This window comes from Mirounga leonina, unplaced genomic scaffold (assembly GCF_011800145.1).
Source record: "Mirounga leonina isolate KUSES-001 unplaced genomic scaffold, KU_Mleo_1.0 Mir_174, whole genome shotgun sequence".
NCBI lineage: Eukaryota > Metazoa > Chordata > Mammalia > Carnivora > Phocidae > Mirounga > Mirounga leonina.
Window position 1 is genome coordinate 78117179 of NW_023270451.1, and position 17059 is coordinate 78134237.

The 17059-nt window shown below is 44.6% G+C and overlaps 1 protein-coding gene across 1 annotated transcript in view; it reads right to left on the reverse strand.

Moving 5' to 3' along the window:
* Window positions 1-17059, reverse strand: part of DENND11 (DENN domain containing 11) — a 35562-nt gene that overhangs the window by 15395 nt on the left and 3108 nt on the right. Inside the window, exons 2-3 of the mRNA XM_035021253.1 lie at window positions 3849-3948; window positions 2743-2901 (exon numbers count right to left, since the gene is read on the reverse strand). Coding sequence (XP_034877144.1) covers window positions 2743-2901; window positions 3849-3948 — 259 coding nt within the window. The remainder of the gene's footprint in view (window positions 1-2742; window positions 2902-3848; window positions 3949-17059) is intronic.

Here is a 17059-nt window from a genome sequence, read left to right on the forward strand (position 1 = left end):
CTGACTGGAAGCAAACAGACCAGAAGCCCATTTAGTTTCTGAGGGACCTGTATTGCCACACAGAAATCCTGGATTTTAGACTAGAAGCATTAAATGGATGAGCCTCTATGAGGTCTCTCTTGGGATTGGAGGAATGTTCTCTAATGTGGGAAGAAGAGTGCACATGGATATCTGAATAGTCAGAGGGGCTGCTGATTTTGCCCCCAAATCCATCTGTCCCTTTCTCGTTTGCAACAGAACCACCCGATTTTTAACTGATCACAGGATCACCAACCTAGAGACTACTTCTTCCAGTCTCCTTTGCTGTTAGGTGTGTCTTTGTGATGGAGAACTTAAAAATGGTATGTGAGAAGTGATGATACAATTTCAGGGGCTCTCCCCCTTCCCTCTGCGCTAGATGCAAACAATAGTGGTGAGCAGCTTTGAACACTGGAGAACGTCTTAGAATACGAACTTCACTCTTAAGATATGGTAGAACAATCCAAGTGAAGAAGTGTGGGTCCCTAAACAATTGTAGGGAACAGCAGGCTTCCCACCTTGAGCATTGCCCACCAGCAGACTATTACATCAGAAAAAATCTTCTATCTTATTTGAACCATTGTATTTTGGGGCCTCTGTTACTGCCATTTAGCTAGGACCCTAACTAATATAATGCCACCTTATAATTTTTAACATTTGAGCCATGAGAAAATAATGTCTACTTGGGAAAATTATTTTTTTTTTCCCAAAAGGAATAATTTTTTTAAAAGTGTCAGGATCCCAATAAAAATGTTTTTTTAACTCCATAATCTTACTTCTGAGACACAAAGCTGAGGAAATATTTCAAAAACAGAAAAAGAGATCTATATGAAAGTGTTCTCTGCAGTTCCAGAGTGCAGAGGAACAATTAAAAAAAAAAAATTAGAAACATGCTAAATGCTCAACCACAGGGAACAATCAAGAAAACTTATGGGACAACTCTAGCATTATAGAGGTATTAAAATAACCATCAACATGATAAATGCGGCGGGCGAGGCAGAGAAAACGTATGTATAACCAGTGCATAAAAGAAACAAACGGAACGGGAAAGTTGAATATTTTCTTACAGGTGGAACGGTTCCTGAAATTAAAAATAAAAGACATATCTCTAGATCAAAAGGGACAAACTATCCCTGGAAAGAAAGTTCAGACACTTCACAAGTAAAGAATCTACAGGGATCTAGAAATCAGAGACTTCTCCAGACAATCAGTATCAGAAGACAGCAAAGCAATACTTATAGCATCCTGAAAGAAGGAAAGATTCCAGAACCTTCTACCTGCCCAGAGGAAAGGTGACAGACACGTGATTAAGGTGCAAGACCTCAGGGAAGGCAGCACCCACGATCCTTTCATGGGGGACAGAATAAAGCACTTGATGGCAAAACCCAACCAGCCAAGAAACAAATGCAATCAAGAGCTGAGGAACACAGCAAGCCACAGCCAAGCCGTGGCCATGGTGGTACACACGGAACCGAGACCAAAGAACGCTGGGAAGTAGGATTATAGAACTAAATACAGAATAGGTCTCACCATATGTAAGAACGGAGATGTGAACTAGGGCAGAGGAGCTGAGAGGCGGTAGATAAGATGGCCGACTGTGTCCACAACTGAAACACTGAAAACCACCAGTGACACTTATGCTGAGAATATATATGTTATTTCTCAAGAAAAATAAGAATGACACCCTATCTTTGTGGTTTTCATAATCTTTTTCCTTAACTTTGAAGGAATATTTCAAGAAATAATGTATCTTATTGTAAAAAAATAAAATTCACTTGAAGTTTGACAATTCCTTCAGTTTCATTATTCTTTTCCTCTGATCTCTATAAGGAAGATTGAATTCAATGTATTTCAAACTAGGCTGCTATGTGATAAAGTTAAATCCTCATAAAGCATTAATCCTATTTTTGTAAAACTATTTCAATTTTAGAATGGCATTCACTGAATATTCACAATGGATAGCTTGGTGTTGAAATTTAGGAGGATTTTTAAAAAAAACTCATTTATACTTTTATATATACTTTACATAATAAACTTTTTTCCCCATAAACAAATTTCCTGTTCTTTCAAAGATGACCAAGACAGTTATATAAGAAAGTTAAAATGATAAATTTTAAAAGGGTATAAAAAGGTATGCAAGAGTATGATGCCAAATATATGTATTTTTTAAAAGTATACACACATGTATACCAGAAAAGAGGCAAAATGTGCCATAATTTTAATAATGCTTCAGGGATTAGGGATAGATTTCTCTGTCAAAATCTGAAATGAAATTAGAATTAAAAAAATGTATAAAATCATGAATAGTTTTGCTGCTTCAGTCAAAAGTTCCTTTCCAATTACCACAAGTAGTAATAAAAGCCCCAAATAATAAAGGGTTAGGCTTAAGAAGAGTTTAGAGTCTGTCTGCCTACCTGGGGCAAGGAGGTATTTCCTGCGGCTTAGGGTAAACAAAGATCATGTAACTGTCAACAGATTACGTCATTAAAACTGATGACAGTGTTAACACAAGCGAAGACAAACCCACCCTGCTTTCCCTGCATGTGCAGAATCTTTAGGACAGAAAGGCCACCCCCTGAGGCGTGAAGTGTGGCCATGGAGGTTCGTGGAAGACCATCTGCCCCGCTAGCACACAGACTTCATCTCAGAGAGCTCCTCCCTGCACCCCCCCCCCCGGTTGGCACATCCCCGTGGCCTCCCCGCACACGAATGCAAGCCACGTACCGAACCTGGTTCTCCAGGAAGTGCATGTACCGGTAAAGCAGGGTGTAGGACGGAGACAGGATGCCCACAGACTTCATTCGGGCGCCGCGCTCCAGCTCACTCTCCACAGGCATGTTGGCGAAGCAGGCCAGGCCGAAGAAGGGCCCCTTTCGGAAATAGCTAGAACGGATCCAGTGCGTAGCGCGGCTCACAATCAGAGAGAAATTTTGTTCGGCTTTGTTTTTTTAATTTGAGACGCAGTCCCGAGGAAAACTAGTAACGGTGTCCAGGGCCTGAAGATGGATTTTTAGAACCACAGGGGAACACTGGTCCAGGCCACTCAAAACCACAGACGAGACAACCGAGGCGCAAGGAGATTATGGGATGTGCCAAGGGTCAGCCCACGGGATCCAGGACCTGACCTTGGCAAGCCTGCTGCTCAGCCGCCCAGACCATGAACATACCCTTCTCCTCTCCTGCAACACAAGCCATGATAGGGAACCAGAACAAAGATTTCTCTTCAGACCCGTCTGGAATGGTACTGTTTTATGAGCATAAACCACGTTGGTTTCTTCCCTCACTTCCTGAGTCCCTGATACTTTTAATAGGGCGAGGACCAGAGCTGTCACTTTATTCCTTCCCCTTTCTCACACTTGTCCTGGTGGCAGCCCAGCGAGAAGATTCAAGCTACCTCGTTCGGCCCTACCCTGATGTTCTAGCCGTCTGTCCTCCTCACGTGGATCTTAATTACACAGCACTATAAACCGGCCTTACTAAAAGCTGGAATTTCAAGTTTTGGCACAAAAATGTCTTAAGGTAACCCAAACTGAACTGAAAGTCCGTTCTTTCAATAAAGCCAAACCTTAAGCGAGGTCTAGTATTTTCCTAAAAGGAGAGAGAACCTCTGATGGTTCTTAACTTTTAGGGGTCATGAAACCCATTGAGAACCTAATGAAAGCTGGGGACCTCCTTGCTAGAAAAGGGATATAAACACAAAACTACATGTATATTTCCTGGGCATTTCCACACACCTTTGGAAGCCTCCCTGAGGAGAGCCCTCACGCTCTAGGTAAAGTATGAGAGAAGAGGAAATGATACAGAGAAGATTTACATTCTGAAATACTTACATGAAGTCAGACTGAATTTTATGGGACCCACTGGCCATAGACTTGAACTCAACACCTTCAAGGTCAATATCTTGAGGTAGGCACCATTCCACCATGTTCCCTGCAGGGGGGAAGGGAGGAATCTAAGTTAAAAGAAACAAAGTCATTCAAAGAAGAGGGCCTTGGGCAGGAGCTGAGGGCATATGGCTGCCCAATACATGCGTTTCTGATTCGGCCACCAAGACGCTCAAGTGGGTCATCTCATCCACCACCTGCACGCTGGCCGAGTTCCCCGGTTACTCCAAAGCTCCAGGAGACCGGCCTTAAAGGAGCCTTCCATCTCCACCTTGAGATGAGCACAGTCTCCTGTCTAGCAAGGATATGGTCTTTGGTGATGTCATTCTGCTTAATTACTTCCAAACCTCCTTCCTTTCACAGGCTCACTTCCAAGGGCGTGTTTTTACCCTCTCTCCCCATTTCCTTTCCTTAACCCCTGCCCCCGGCCCCAAGATCTTGCTCCATCTTGTCCTTCTACAGCTACTGACTTTGACAAACCTCAAAGTCTGTATTTTGATTCACATTTTCATTGACCTCTTTGTGGCATTTGAGAATTCCTCAAAAATTTCTTGTTTTCCTTGATTCCAATGATAAACTACTACAGTTCTTTTCCTACTTCTCTGATCTAGGTAGCTGTTTCCTTCCCCAACTCTTTCTCCTCTCTCCCCAGGTGAGGCCCATATCCTAGGTTCAGCCATCCGTTCTTTGCTTCCAGAACCTTGGGGCTCATTCACTCGTCATTAATTACTGAGTTTCTACTGAGCTAGATGTTGGAGCTACAAAGTCAACTAAGACATAGCCCCTGACCTCAAAGAGATTAGAGTCCAGGGATAAACAAGGAGACCAGATGATTACACTTCCAGGGGATAAACGCCATGATAGAGGAGAACGTGGGATTTTAGAATGAAGCAGGCATGAGCATCCATCAGATTGAGGGAATCAGAGATGTGCGCAATTAACAGCGTTACCCAGAGACTTGACAGAGCACCGTGGAATATTTCCTACTATTTTCTTGCATATTCAAAAATTTTCAAAATAGAAATACTAAGCTATGTGTGAGATTTCACTTTTATTTTTTTCCTAACAGCTTTACTGAGATACAATTCACATACCGTACAGTTTACTCAAAGCAAACAATTCAAGGGAGAGTTGTGTAATCATCACATTTTCGACTTTCTCCCATTTTTAAGTATGATGAAACAACGAGACATTGGAACTTGCTTCGTCACCCCTAACCAGCTGAGCGGGTGCCCTGCAGGGGCTGTCAGGAGCTGAGGGGCCTGGCCTGGCCTCCCTGCATGAGGCTAGACCGGTCACCTGGCAGTGGATAGTGCAGCAGTTAAACACGCACCTGAGCTGGGTTAGACTTGTCTTCAAGGCTTGGTTTTGTTACAAGCTGTGTGACCTTTGGTAAAAACCTCTTGGAGTCTTGGTTTCCCCATTGCAACATGAGGGCAATTCAGTAAGCGAGGAGGCTGACTCACCTGTAAGATCGCTCCCAGCTACTTAATTCCCAACTTCAGTGAAGGGAGAAACATAATTAAAAATAAATTCCTGAGTATCCAGTACCAGAGGGATCCGAATTCCCTGAAGACAGAGGCTTGCACGCTTCCCTTGTGCTGAGCACCTGGCAGAGGCCTCGGCGTTCCTCAGCGACTGGCCTTGGCCAGGTGGGAGAGAAATGCGTGCAATGACCCTTCCAAAGGCGGAGAAGGGTGGGAAAAGTTCGGGGTGCGGGGGGGCAGTGGAAGCAGCAGGCCTTGGGATGGTCTGCCTGGGAGTGGACGGCGGCCCTGTGAGTATAACCGGGGTGGCAGGGATTGCGGGGTTTTCTTTTAGAACAAACTTCGTAGGCATGGGCAATGCCATCAGGAATGCAGCCAACAGCACTTGCGGATCATTGCTTGGCCCATCAGCGAGGTCGCGAATCCAGTCTCCAAACATGGCAGACAGCACAGAGGGTTACCCAATCCCATATTCACAGCCTAAGAGCTTTCAAATAGTTTACTTTCAAGAGAGGAATCATGAATCTAATTGTGAGCTAAAACAAAAAGCATGGAAAGGGAAATGAATATTTTATAAAACAGGCGAGAAGGATGTTGTGTCTGGGTTAACGATAAGAAAAAGCACAGCACACTCCGAAAGAGGGGTGAACTTGGGGATAAAGGTATTCCCATATTTTCCCCTTACCATCCAGGCCTACTGTCTCCAGAGTTCAGTGGCTTTCTGCCTGTGGAGTGCCTCAGGACCCCCAGGGAACTTAAGAAGGTACCAGGGCTGACCCCAGATATACGGGATCATGGTCCCTACCTCGTGCCATGTGGGCGAGTCTGCTGGTGAGCTCCTGCTTCGGCCTCTGTGTACACGGCCCTGACCCTTCACGATGGCAGCAGATGGCCAGCCTGGGAAGGGACCGCCTGGGACAGAGCTGCGATGCCCCTCAGGTAGACTCTGTCCTCCTCCCTCACGGAACCTGCTTCCTCTCCCCGAGCTAACTGCGTCTCTTTCCTCCAAGCCGGCTGGTCCGTGACTGGTTAAAACTTTAACTGACCTCAACTTTTTTACTGGAAGCTAAGTACAGAAGAGCACACAAGTCTTAACTATCCGGCTCAGTGACTCTTCCCAACAGGCACACAGCTGTGTAACCAAGCACCCAGCTCAAGCAGAACAGCCTCTGCACATCAGAAGCCTCTCTCCACGGGAACTGTTATCTTGACCTCTAACACTGTAAATTAGCTTGGCTGCTTTGAAATGTATATGGACACAATCATAGTTTGTACTCTTTTGTGTCTTCTTTTGCACAATACTTTTTTTGCAAGATTCATTCATGTTGATACACAAAAGCAATCGTCTGTTCATTTACTCCTTCCATCTTGCGCATGGAACACAGTGGCTATTTAACTGCTGATGCACTTTTAGCTTATTTCCAATTTGAAGCTATTAAACAGACCACTGTAAAATTTCCTATGCTTGTCATCGGGTCAACACACGTGTGGCGGCTTTGTTAGGCGTCAAGCTGGCTGGGCTGAGCCACGCTGCTCAGAATTCCCTTCCTTGTATGTTTCCCGGTGAGACAGGCAATGCGGAAAGGAAGCGGTACGCATATCGTATTCACTCAGACGGCTGGTACAGAAGCGTCGGGCACCTCACGTGCATCGTGGCTCATCTGCAGGCCACCTCGACTGGGCGCGGGCAGCGAGGTGGCAGCCAAGCCTGTAAATGCTGGACCCACCCCTGGATCCTCTCTCACCTTCTCGGACTCCTAAGCCAGGTATGTGCTTCGCTCCGTAACGAAGGGCATCAGCTTCATCGGGACACTCACATCATTAAAGCTGGAGGCAGACTGACCTGGGTTCCTGTACGTCCTCATGAGCGTCAGCTTCTCTCCATCTTCCCAACCATACTCTCTTCTTCCATGACTGCCCACCTGGTAGAGTTCAAGCTCCATCATCAGGTGGAAAGAAAGCAGCTTCACACAGACTGTCTAGCCAGCTCCCACAACGGGGTAAGACCAAATTCTTGCAATAAATCCCTTCAGACATCTTCTAGTGGTTCTGTTTCTTTGATTAAACTTTGACTGAGATAATATGCACACATTTCTGTTGACTACATTCCTAGGAGTAGAACTACTGTAAAAATGTCTGCATCACTGCAAACTAAGAAACCTTTAATAATTCCCAAAGCAGTGTTTCCCAAAGCTTATGCTAATAGGGTTTCTGTGAAAAAGAAAACAATTTTTTTTTAAGATTTTATTTATTTATTTGAGAGAGAGAGAACGAGAGACAGAGAGCATGAGAAGGAGGAAGGTCAGAGGGAGAAGCAGACTCCCTGCTGAGCAGGGAGCCCGATGTGGGACTCGATCCCAGGACTCCAGGATCATGACCTGAGCCGAAGGCAGTCGCTTAACCAACTGAGCCACCCAGGCGCCCAGAAAACAAATTTTTAAAAAGAGATTTCGGCCAAATTATCTCAGGTTAAACAAGGACAGACACATTACTGCAGAACTTCTCAGAGGCTTTAATACGTTACTCTGCATTGTGAATTTCTATGAGACCTTAATGTTTCCAAAATTTTTTGCCCAATAAACCTATTTTTAAGAAGCATCCTAAGGGACTAATTTTATAGAAGGCATTTTTTTTTTTTAAAGAAAATATGCTAGTATACAAGGAGATGCAAGTTGACCTCAGTATCCATTCTTCCTTTCTTACAGAGAATAGAATATCCTGTATTTAGCCAGGCACATGGTCTTTCAAATGACAACTCTGTCTCTCAGTACCTTCTTGCATGTAGGTAAGGCTACATGAGTCAGTTCTGGCCAGTGGGATCTGGACAGAAGTGTCTAGTTGCCAAGAAGTACCCCACAGGGAGAGAGTATGCTGCCCCTTCCTCCATCCTGCTGCCTGGGATGTGGTGACAAGCCATCATGAATCTAGGTCCCCAGATGAGCCCATGGATCTGAGCCAGCCTTCCAGCCCTAGGCCAGCTATCTCCTGTTGCATGGAAGAGAAATCGACTCCTATCTTGATGAAGCCGCTGTTCATCTGGGTCCCTGGGATTCACGGCCAATTCCCCGTGTCACTCAATACAACTGACCTGTAGAATGAAGCCCCCATTCCTCAGCCTGGTTCTCAAAGCCACCATCCTTGCTCCTTTGTGCCTGCCCAATCCTTACTGTACAGAAACTCAAAGACTCAGACAGAGGGAAATGACATCCTGGTAGTGACATTCTTAACTTCTAGATGGATGCAAGTCCCTCAGGGGAAAGTTCCATCGGGGGCAGGCTGGCGGATCATGGAATGAACACCTGCTCCAGAACATAGCTCTGGGAATAGTTCTCTTTATCTCGCAGGAAGGATGCTTCTGCTGACACACTCCTTCAACGAAAGGAAAGTAGATGAAGCTACTCTGGTCCTCACCCCAGAAAACATAATTACTGTCTAAGATGTCTATCTCCACAGGAGAAGGGACTCCTTCAAGACAGGAACTGTGCTTGTTTATCTTCAGATCCTAACACAGCACACTGCTTAGCCCAGGACAGGATGAGTATTAAAAATAATAATAAAGAGGCGCCTGGGTGGCTCAGTCGTTGGGCGTCTGCCTTCGGCTCAGGTCATGATCCCAGGGTCCTGGGATCCGGCCCCGCATCGGGCTCCCTGCTCGGTGGGAGGCCTGCTTCTTCCTCTCCCACTCCCCCTGCTTGTGTTCCCTCTCTCACTGAGTTCTGTCAAATAAATAAATAAAAATCTTTAAAAAATAATAATTAAAAAAAAGAAAAAACAGCTTTATTGTGGACAGGCATTTTTTAAAAAAGCTAATCGACGAATTAATGTTAATCACCTCAGGGGTAATGATATTGTGGTCATGTAAGAAAATGTCCTTCTTCCTAGGACGTTTATACTCAAGAATTTAGGTGTAAAGTATCATCGTGTCTGCATTTGCTTTCAAATGGCTCAGGGGGGAAAAAAAGTATTTCTGTATATAGTCAGTTCTGATATGATGCTTGCTGAATTAGTGAGATATTAGAGAACAATCTGAGCATAGGGAATTTCACATTTCCTTATGCTATAGATCCAATGCAATTCCAATCAAAATCCCAAGTTATTTGTGGAAATTGAAAAGTTAATTCTAAAGTTCATATGGAAAGGCAAAGGCCCCAAATAATCAACACAATACTGAAGAAAAAGTCAGGAGGACTGACACTACCCAATTCCAAGACTTGGTATAAAAACTACAGTAATCAAGACAGTGATTAGGGGTGCCTGGGTGGCTCAGTTGGTTGGGCAACTGCCTTCGGCTCGGGTCGTGATCCTGGAGTTCCAGGATCGAGTCCCGCGTCAGGCTCCCTGCTTAGCGGGGAGTCTGCTTCTCCCTCTGACCCTCAGCCCTCTCATGCTCTCTGTCATTCTCTCTCTCTCTCTCTCAAAAATAAACAGATTCTTTAAAAAAAAAAAAAAAAAAGACAGTGATTAGACAAGATTAGACAAACAGATCAAGGGAACAGAATACAGAGCCCAGAAATAGACCCATGCAAATACAGTCAGCTGATCTTTGCCAAAGGAGCAAAAGCAATACAATGGAGAAAGGATAATCTTTTCAACAATGGACGTCCACAGGCAAAAAAACAATCTAGATACAGACCTTATACCTTTCACAAAAATTAATTCTATATGAATAGTATACCTAATGCAAAATACAAAATTATAAAACTTCTGGAAAGTAACATAGGAGAAAATCTAAGCGACCCTGTGTTTAGCAATGAGTTTTTACATATAATACCAGGAGTACAATCCATGAAGAAAAAAATTGATAAGTTGTACTTCATTAAAATTTAGAACTTCTGATCTGTGGAAGACACCATTAAGAGAATAAAAACAAGCCACAGACTGAGTGAAAATATTTGTAAAAACATACTTGATAAAGGCTTAAATCCAAAATATCCAAAGAGCTCCTAAAACACAACATTAAGAAAATATAGGGCGCCTGGGTGGCTCAGTTGGTTAAGCGACTGCCTTCGGCTCAGGTCATGATCCTGGAGTCCCTGGATCGAGTCCCGCATCGGGCTCCCTACTCGGCAGGGAGTCTGCTTCTCCCTCTGACCCTCCCCCCTCTCATGCTCTCTATCTCATTCTCTCTCTCAAATAAATAAATAAAATCTTTTAAAAAAAAATTAAAAAAGAAAAAGAAAATATAAACACCCAATTTACACATATATACGTATATATACGTGACTCCTGATCTCGAGGTCATGAGTTCAACCCCACACTGGGGGTAGAGATTACATAAAAAAAAATAAAAAAATAAAATCTTTAAAAATATAGATATATTAAAAAAATAAAAATAAAAAATGGATGAAAGATTGGAACAGTCATCACACCAAACAAGATATACAGATGGCAAATTAGATGGCAAATTAGCATAAGAAAAACATGCTCAAGGGGCGCCTGGGTGGCTCAGTCGTTAAGCGTCTGCCTTCGGCTCAGGTCATGATCCCAGAGTCCTGGGATCGAGCCCCGCATCGGGCTCCCTGCTCGGCGGGAAGCCTGCTTCTCTCTCTCCCACTCCCCCTGCTTGTGTTCCCTCTCTCGCTGTGTCTCTGTCAAATAAATAAAATCTTAAAAAAAAATGCTCAAAATTATATGTCATCAGAGAATTCCAAATCAAAACAACAAGATTCTACTGCACACCTATTAGAACGGTCAAAATCCCAAACACTGAAAGCACCAAATGCTAACAAGGATGGATAGCAATGGGAAATCTCATTCATTGCTGGTGGGAATGCAAAATGGTACAACCACTTTGGAGGACAGTTTGGCAGTTTCTTACAAAACTAAACATTCTTCCCACACAATCAGGCAATCACACTCCTTCACAGTTATCGAATGAGTGAAAGCTTATGTCCACAAAAAGCCTGCACATGAATGCTTATAGCAGCTTTATTTATAATTACCCCAAAATGGAAGCAACCAAGGTGTCCTTCAATAGGTGAATGGATAAACAAACTGTGGGACATCCAGACAATAAAATACTATTTAGAAATAATGAGCTATCAAGCCACAAAGACATGAAGGCACCTTAAGTGCATATTACTAAGTGAAAGAAGCCAGTCTGAAAAGGCTACATACTACGTAATTCCAACTTTGTGACATTCTGGAGAGAGACAGTAAAAAGATCAGTGAATAAGGAAGGATGAACAGGTGGAGCACCGAGGATTTTCAAGGCAGTAAAACTATTTCTGTATGATACTGTTACGGTGGATACATAACATTGTGCATTTTTCAAACCCACAGACTATACAACACAAAGAGTAAACCCTAATGTAGACTATGGGCTTTAGTTAATTTATCAATATTGGTTCATCAATTGTAACAAACATCTCACAGGAATGCTAGATGTTAATAATACAGGAAACTGTGTGGGAAGGTGGTATAGGAACTCTTACTTTCTGCTCAGTTTTCCTGTAAATCTGAAACTGGTCTAAAAAAAAAAGTTAAATTTAAAAAATAAATAGATGAATTTACCAATCCTAGGGTAATTAACCTAGGTTATGATATTATGGTTATATAGGAAAATGGCGTTATTCTAAGGAGATTTTTCCTGAAGTATTCAGAAATGAAATGGCACGCCTGGAACTTATTGTCAAATAGTTCAGCAGAAAAAGATAAGCATACCTATCTACATAGTCAGTTCTGCTACAATGCTGGCTGAATTTGTTCCAAAGCATTTGATACATTAGGGGACAATTTGATCACAGGGGATTTCCTGTTTGCTGATTCGTGATTTTGATCACAAGGGTCACAACGTGAATGCTGAAAACAGCACCCAGCTGAAATGAGCTGCACAGAAATACACAAAATGCACCCCCCTCCACACCTCAAGCACTCACGCGTTACCCGAGTTCACCGTTAGGAGCTGCACCTGTCATTTCTAGGGTCACTACTGTCCATCAAATGTCACACAGCCCTGCTTCCACGTCACTATAAATCACAAGCTCAACCCTTCCGACAACCACCTTCATACGCAAAGTCAGGCCTTAAGGTAAAGTGCCATACTTTGAGTATATATTTCTTAACTAGTTACGGTATGTAAAATTGTCCTACCATTTGTATTCGGTTCCCATCTTTTTTTAAACTTGTCACTGACAGTTTCTGAGTGCTGTGCCCTGACCCCATCTTCTCCATAAACCATGTGACTTTTGCAGCAAGTCTTAACAGCACAGTGATTTTTTAGGAATGCATGTTTCACATCATAGCGGAGCTGTGTGAGGATGAAGCAAATACGGCAGAGTTGTCCACAAATGGGGGTGGACTCTAAGTTTTCATTGCACTATTCCTCCAACTTTTCTGAGGTTTAAAAAATTTCAACACACAAATTGGGGAACACAATGTAAATAATAGGGATGTGAAAAAACGGAAGGTAAGCAGAAAGGACTTTGCAAAAGCAAAATATAATGGAGGCAATGTGCAATAAGTAATATCGAAAATAACGAGGCACCATGGCTAAAGGTCATGCTTAACAGAAATATTATACTAATTGCAAAAAATTGGAAACCAGCTTACATATACAACTTGTAGAGGCTTAAAGGAAAGTGATTCTGCAAAACTAAAATCATGTGGCGAGCCCAGAAGGATTCGACAGAGAGGGCTCATCTGAGGGGTCATCAATCAAAGAGAAAGGAGTCAACGATGACAAGTGCCTTTCCCCCTCTTTCTCTCCTTCCTCCCTCCTCTTGGCCACCCGTGGACCCACCTCGAGGCCCTGCCTCGCAGCTAGCTGCAAAGACAACTTATAGGGAAGGGCCACATGGGGCCAAGTGCATTATGTACATCCAGCCAGCCATTCAATAAATATTGGCAGAGCAGAACTTGGCAGCAAGTGCCAGGGGCTGGGCTCACACAAAGGAAAATATGTCCCTGTTGAAAGGCACCTGGACTGCCCAGCTTATTGGGCGGGCAGCTCGGTCACCCACGGGGAGCCAGAGGGCAAGGCTGAGGCTGGCTGTGGTCACACAGATGGTGTGAACCTGCCACTCGCTGTTCTGCGGGTCAGCCCGGCAGCTGTGTGTGCGCCGGGCGCCTCCCAGGGCTGATGCCTGACAGCTCCTGAGCTCGCTGAGCCATACGCTGTCCCATCCCCGACAGCCAGGACTGCCTCAACCTTCTTTCTGCTTCTGTGCAGCCTCTGGGAGAGCGGACCTCAGTGCTGCTCCTGCTGCCTGCTAGGAAGTTCAGCTCAAAGTATTTCGTGATCCAATCAAGAAATGGGCAGAAGACATGAACAGACATTTTTCCAGAGAAGACATCCAAATGGCCAACAGACAAATGAAAAAGTGCTCAATATCACTCGGCATCAGGGAAATCCAAATCAAAGCCTCAATGAGAGACCACCTCACACCAGTCAGAATGGCTAAAAATTAACAAGTCAGGAAACGACAGATGTTGGTGGGGATGCGGAGAAAGGGGAACCCTCCTATGCTATTGGTGGGAATGCAAGCTGGTGCAGCCACTCTGGAAAACAGTATGGAGGTTCCTCAAAAAGTTGAGAATAGAGCTACCCTACGACCCAGCAATTGCACTACTGGGTATTTACCCCAAAGATACAAATGTAGGGATCTGAAGGGGTATGTGCACCCCGATGTTTATAGCAGCAATGTCCACAATAGCCAAACTATGGAAAGAGCCAAGATGTCCATCAACAGATGAATGGATAAAGATGTGGTATATATATACAATGGAATATTATGCAGCCATCAAAAGGAATGAAATCTTGCCATTTGCAACGATGTGGATGGAACTAGAGGGTATTATGCTGAGCGAAATAAGTCAATCAGAGAAAGACATGTATCATATGATCTCACTAATATGAGGAATTCTTAATCTCAGGAAACAAATGGAGGGTTGCTGGAGTGGTGGGGGGTGGGAGGGATGGGGTGGCTGGGTGATGGACACTGGGGAGGGTATGTGCTATGGTGAGTGCTGTGAATTGTGTAAGACTGTTGAATCACAGACCTGTACCTCTGAAAAAAATAATACGTTATATGTTAAAAAAGAAGAAAATAGTAGGAAGGGAAAAATGAAGGGGGGGGAATCGGAGGGAGAGACAAACCATGAGAGACTATGGACTCTGAGAAACAAACTGAGGGTTCTAGAGGGGAGGGGGTGGGATGATGGGTTAGCCTGGTGATGGGTATTGAAGAGGACACGTTCTGCATGGAACACTGGGTGTTATATGCAAACAATGAATCATGGAACACTACATCAAAAACTAATGATATAATGGTGTTTACCATAATAAAAAAATGGCTTTCAAAAAAAAAAAAAAAGGATTTCGAGTAGACAGAGCAAGGATCTTAACCAAAATGATCGCTAAGGGGAAACATGTGACTTCCCTTCCTCCTCCTCCCTCCTATTTGCGTGGTTCCCAATCACGAATTTCCTCTTGAACACAGGGGAAGGGAAGGAAAAATAAGATGAAAACAGAGAGGGAGGCAAACCCTAAGAGACTCTTAACTCTCGGAAACAACCAGAGTTGCTGGAGGGGAGGTGGCTGGGGGGATGGGGTAACTGGGTGATGTGATGAGCCCTGGGTGTTCTAGGCAACTGATGAATCACTGACCTCTACCTCTGAAACTAATAATACACTCTATGTTAATTCAGTTGAATTTAAATTAAAAAAAAAATTTCCTCTTGAGGTCTTCACATCAGAAACAGTGGCTGTGTCAGCTCATGGTCCTGTTACAGCTCCTTCTGACCTCAAGACGGAGCTTTGCACCCCTCTTTCCTCCCCAAAATACTTTTTTTTTTTTTTTTTTTTTACTCGGTCCATCAGCTTCTTTTCATCAGCATACACACCTCCGCAAATTCCGGTCAGGAAGTAAAATGGAATCTTGTCTCTGGAAGAAAGGCAAGAATCCAGGGGTACTTGTAGTCCCAACAGCACATTCCCCTCATTTCCTTAGGAGGCCACCAAATGCCAGAGAAGGAAGAAACCTCAAAAGACTCCAAACACCAGAAAAGGAAACAGCCTCTATTGACTTCCGGTCTTAAATGGTTTTAAAACCACCTGGGATGAGAGTATGCGCCAAGCAAAGGAAGAGTCAGTATAAAGAAACTTAAGGCAGGAAGAAATCAATCCTGGTGATTTCAAGTCAGCCCTAGGCCAATCCATGGCTGAATTCCAATGAATTAATTTTAGGTAGAAAAAACTGTACCATTTCATAGGCCCTGTATCAAGTTACCGTGGGCAGCGGGGTGCGGTGGGAGGGCAGGCCCCGGAGACCCAGTTCGTCGCTGAGCTCTGCTCTCTCTGCTCCAGGACTTCAAATGGCTTAACGGCTCAGTGCATCTGCTTTTCTCACCATGACAGGGATGAGCAGTGCTGGAAGGATCAGAGGCCAGGTCCCTGAAAACCCCCAGCCCAGCTCCCGGCCACAGCGGGCCCCCCGTAACTGGTAGCCACGATGACTCCCACTCCTGCTTTACTCTCATCTCCTAAGGGAAGAAACAGAATTCACAGCCGATGGCCACAAACGGACTTCTCCCTGAAAACCACAAGCAGGTTGCATCACCAGTAGCCGGGGAAGATTCTGCCAATGTGGGATGAATGAAGTGAACCACAACTGTATTCCACCGACATCTGAGGGAGCTACTGAGAAAGGATGTGGCCCGGATAATCATTCTAAGGCCCTCCTGGTTGACCGGCCGCACCGGCCCTCTCTTTGCCCTTGAGCTGGCTATTCTCAGGACTGCTCTTTGCGTCACAAAATTATGTTCCCAATCTTCCATTCCCATTCTGCTTTGTCGCTTCCCTAGCCATGGCTGGAGCCATTTACTGTCCGCGCAAGTCAGGCGACCCCGACGGTGTTCCAGGCTTGTGCCTAGGCTACCACACCTAACCCGAATCTGCCGCGTCCCCCTCATCTCCACTGCGTAAAAGAAAATGCTTGGATTGTGTGGACTTCATGGGGAATATATGGAGGTTAAAATTAGCGTGAGTGATCTTAAATACACTCATGTGACATAAACAGGAGCACTGAGACAGAATTAAACAGGTGTTGAGTTGGAGCGGTTGAGGGAGGAACAGGTAGTAATTCATTTCTCATCAGGAAGAACAAAGGGAAAAGAGGGATCTTAAAAAACCTCAGCTCTCCTCCTCTCAGGCTTCCCCAGCGGCCCAAGGCAAACACACAATGCATAGGAATTCCCCCCAGGCTCCCCACGAAATAACTCGGTGTGTATGTGGCCCAGGGGCGAGGAGTGGATGTAGCCTCTTAAAGTGGATTTCTTACCAAGAAACACTCCAGTGATTCACTGGCGTCAGACGTTGTGTACAAAGCCTTATCCCCTGCAGGCCCACACACCAGAGGGCAGAAAAAAAGTAAGAAAATTTTACTAGAAACTCAAAGAACAAAATACAAATGAAAAATCTGGGCTTGAATCATGGGTTGAACACAATGAAAAAACAAGATTCTGGCTGCCAAACCTCTCCCACCTGCCTCGCATAGTTAGCATCTGGGCCTGGTTTCAATAGCAGCTTTGTAGCCCAGATGGCCAGCACGGCCATCCTAAGGGCTCCCTGCTCCAGGGACAGACTGAATGAGGAGGGGGGGAGGGGGGGGGGGGGGGAGGGGGGGGAGAGGGGGGGGCTGGGGGGGGGGGGGGGGAGGAGCAGGGACAGGA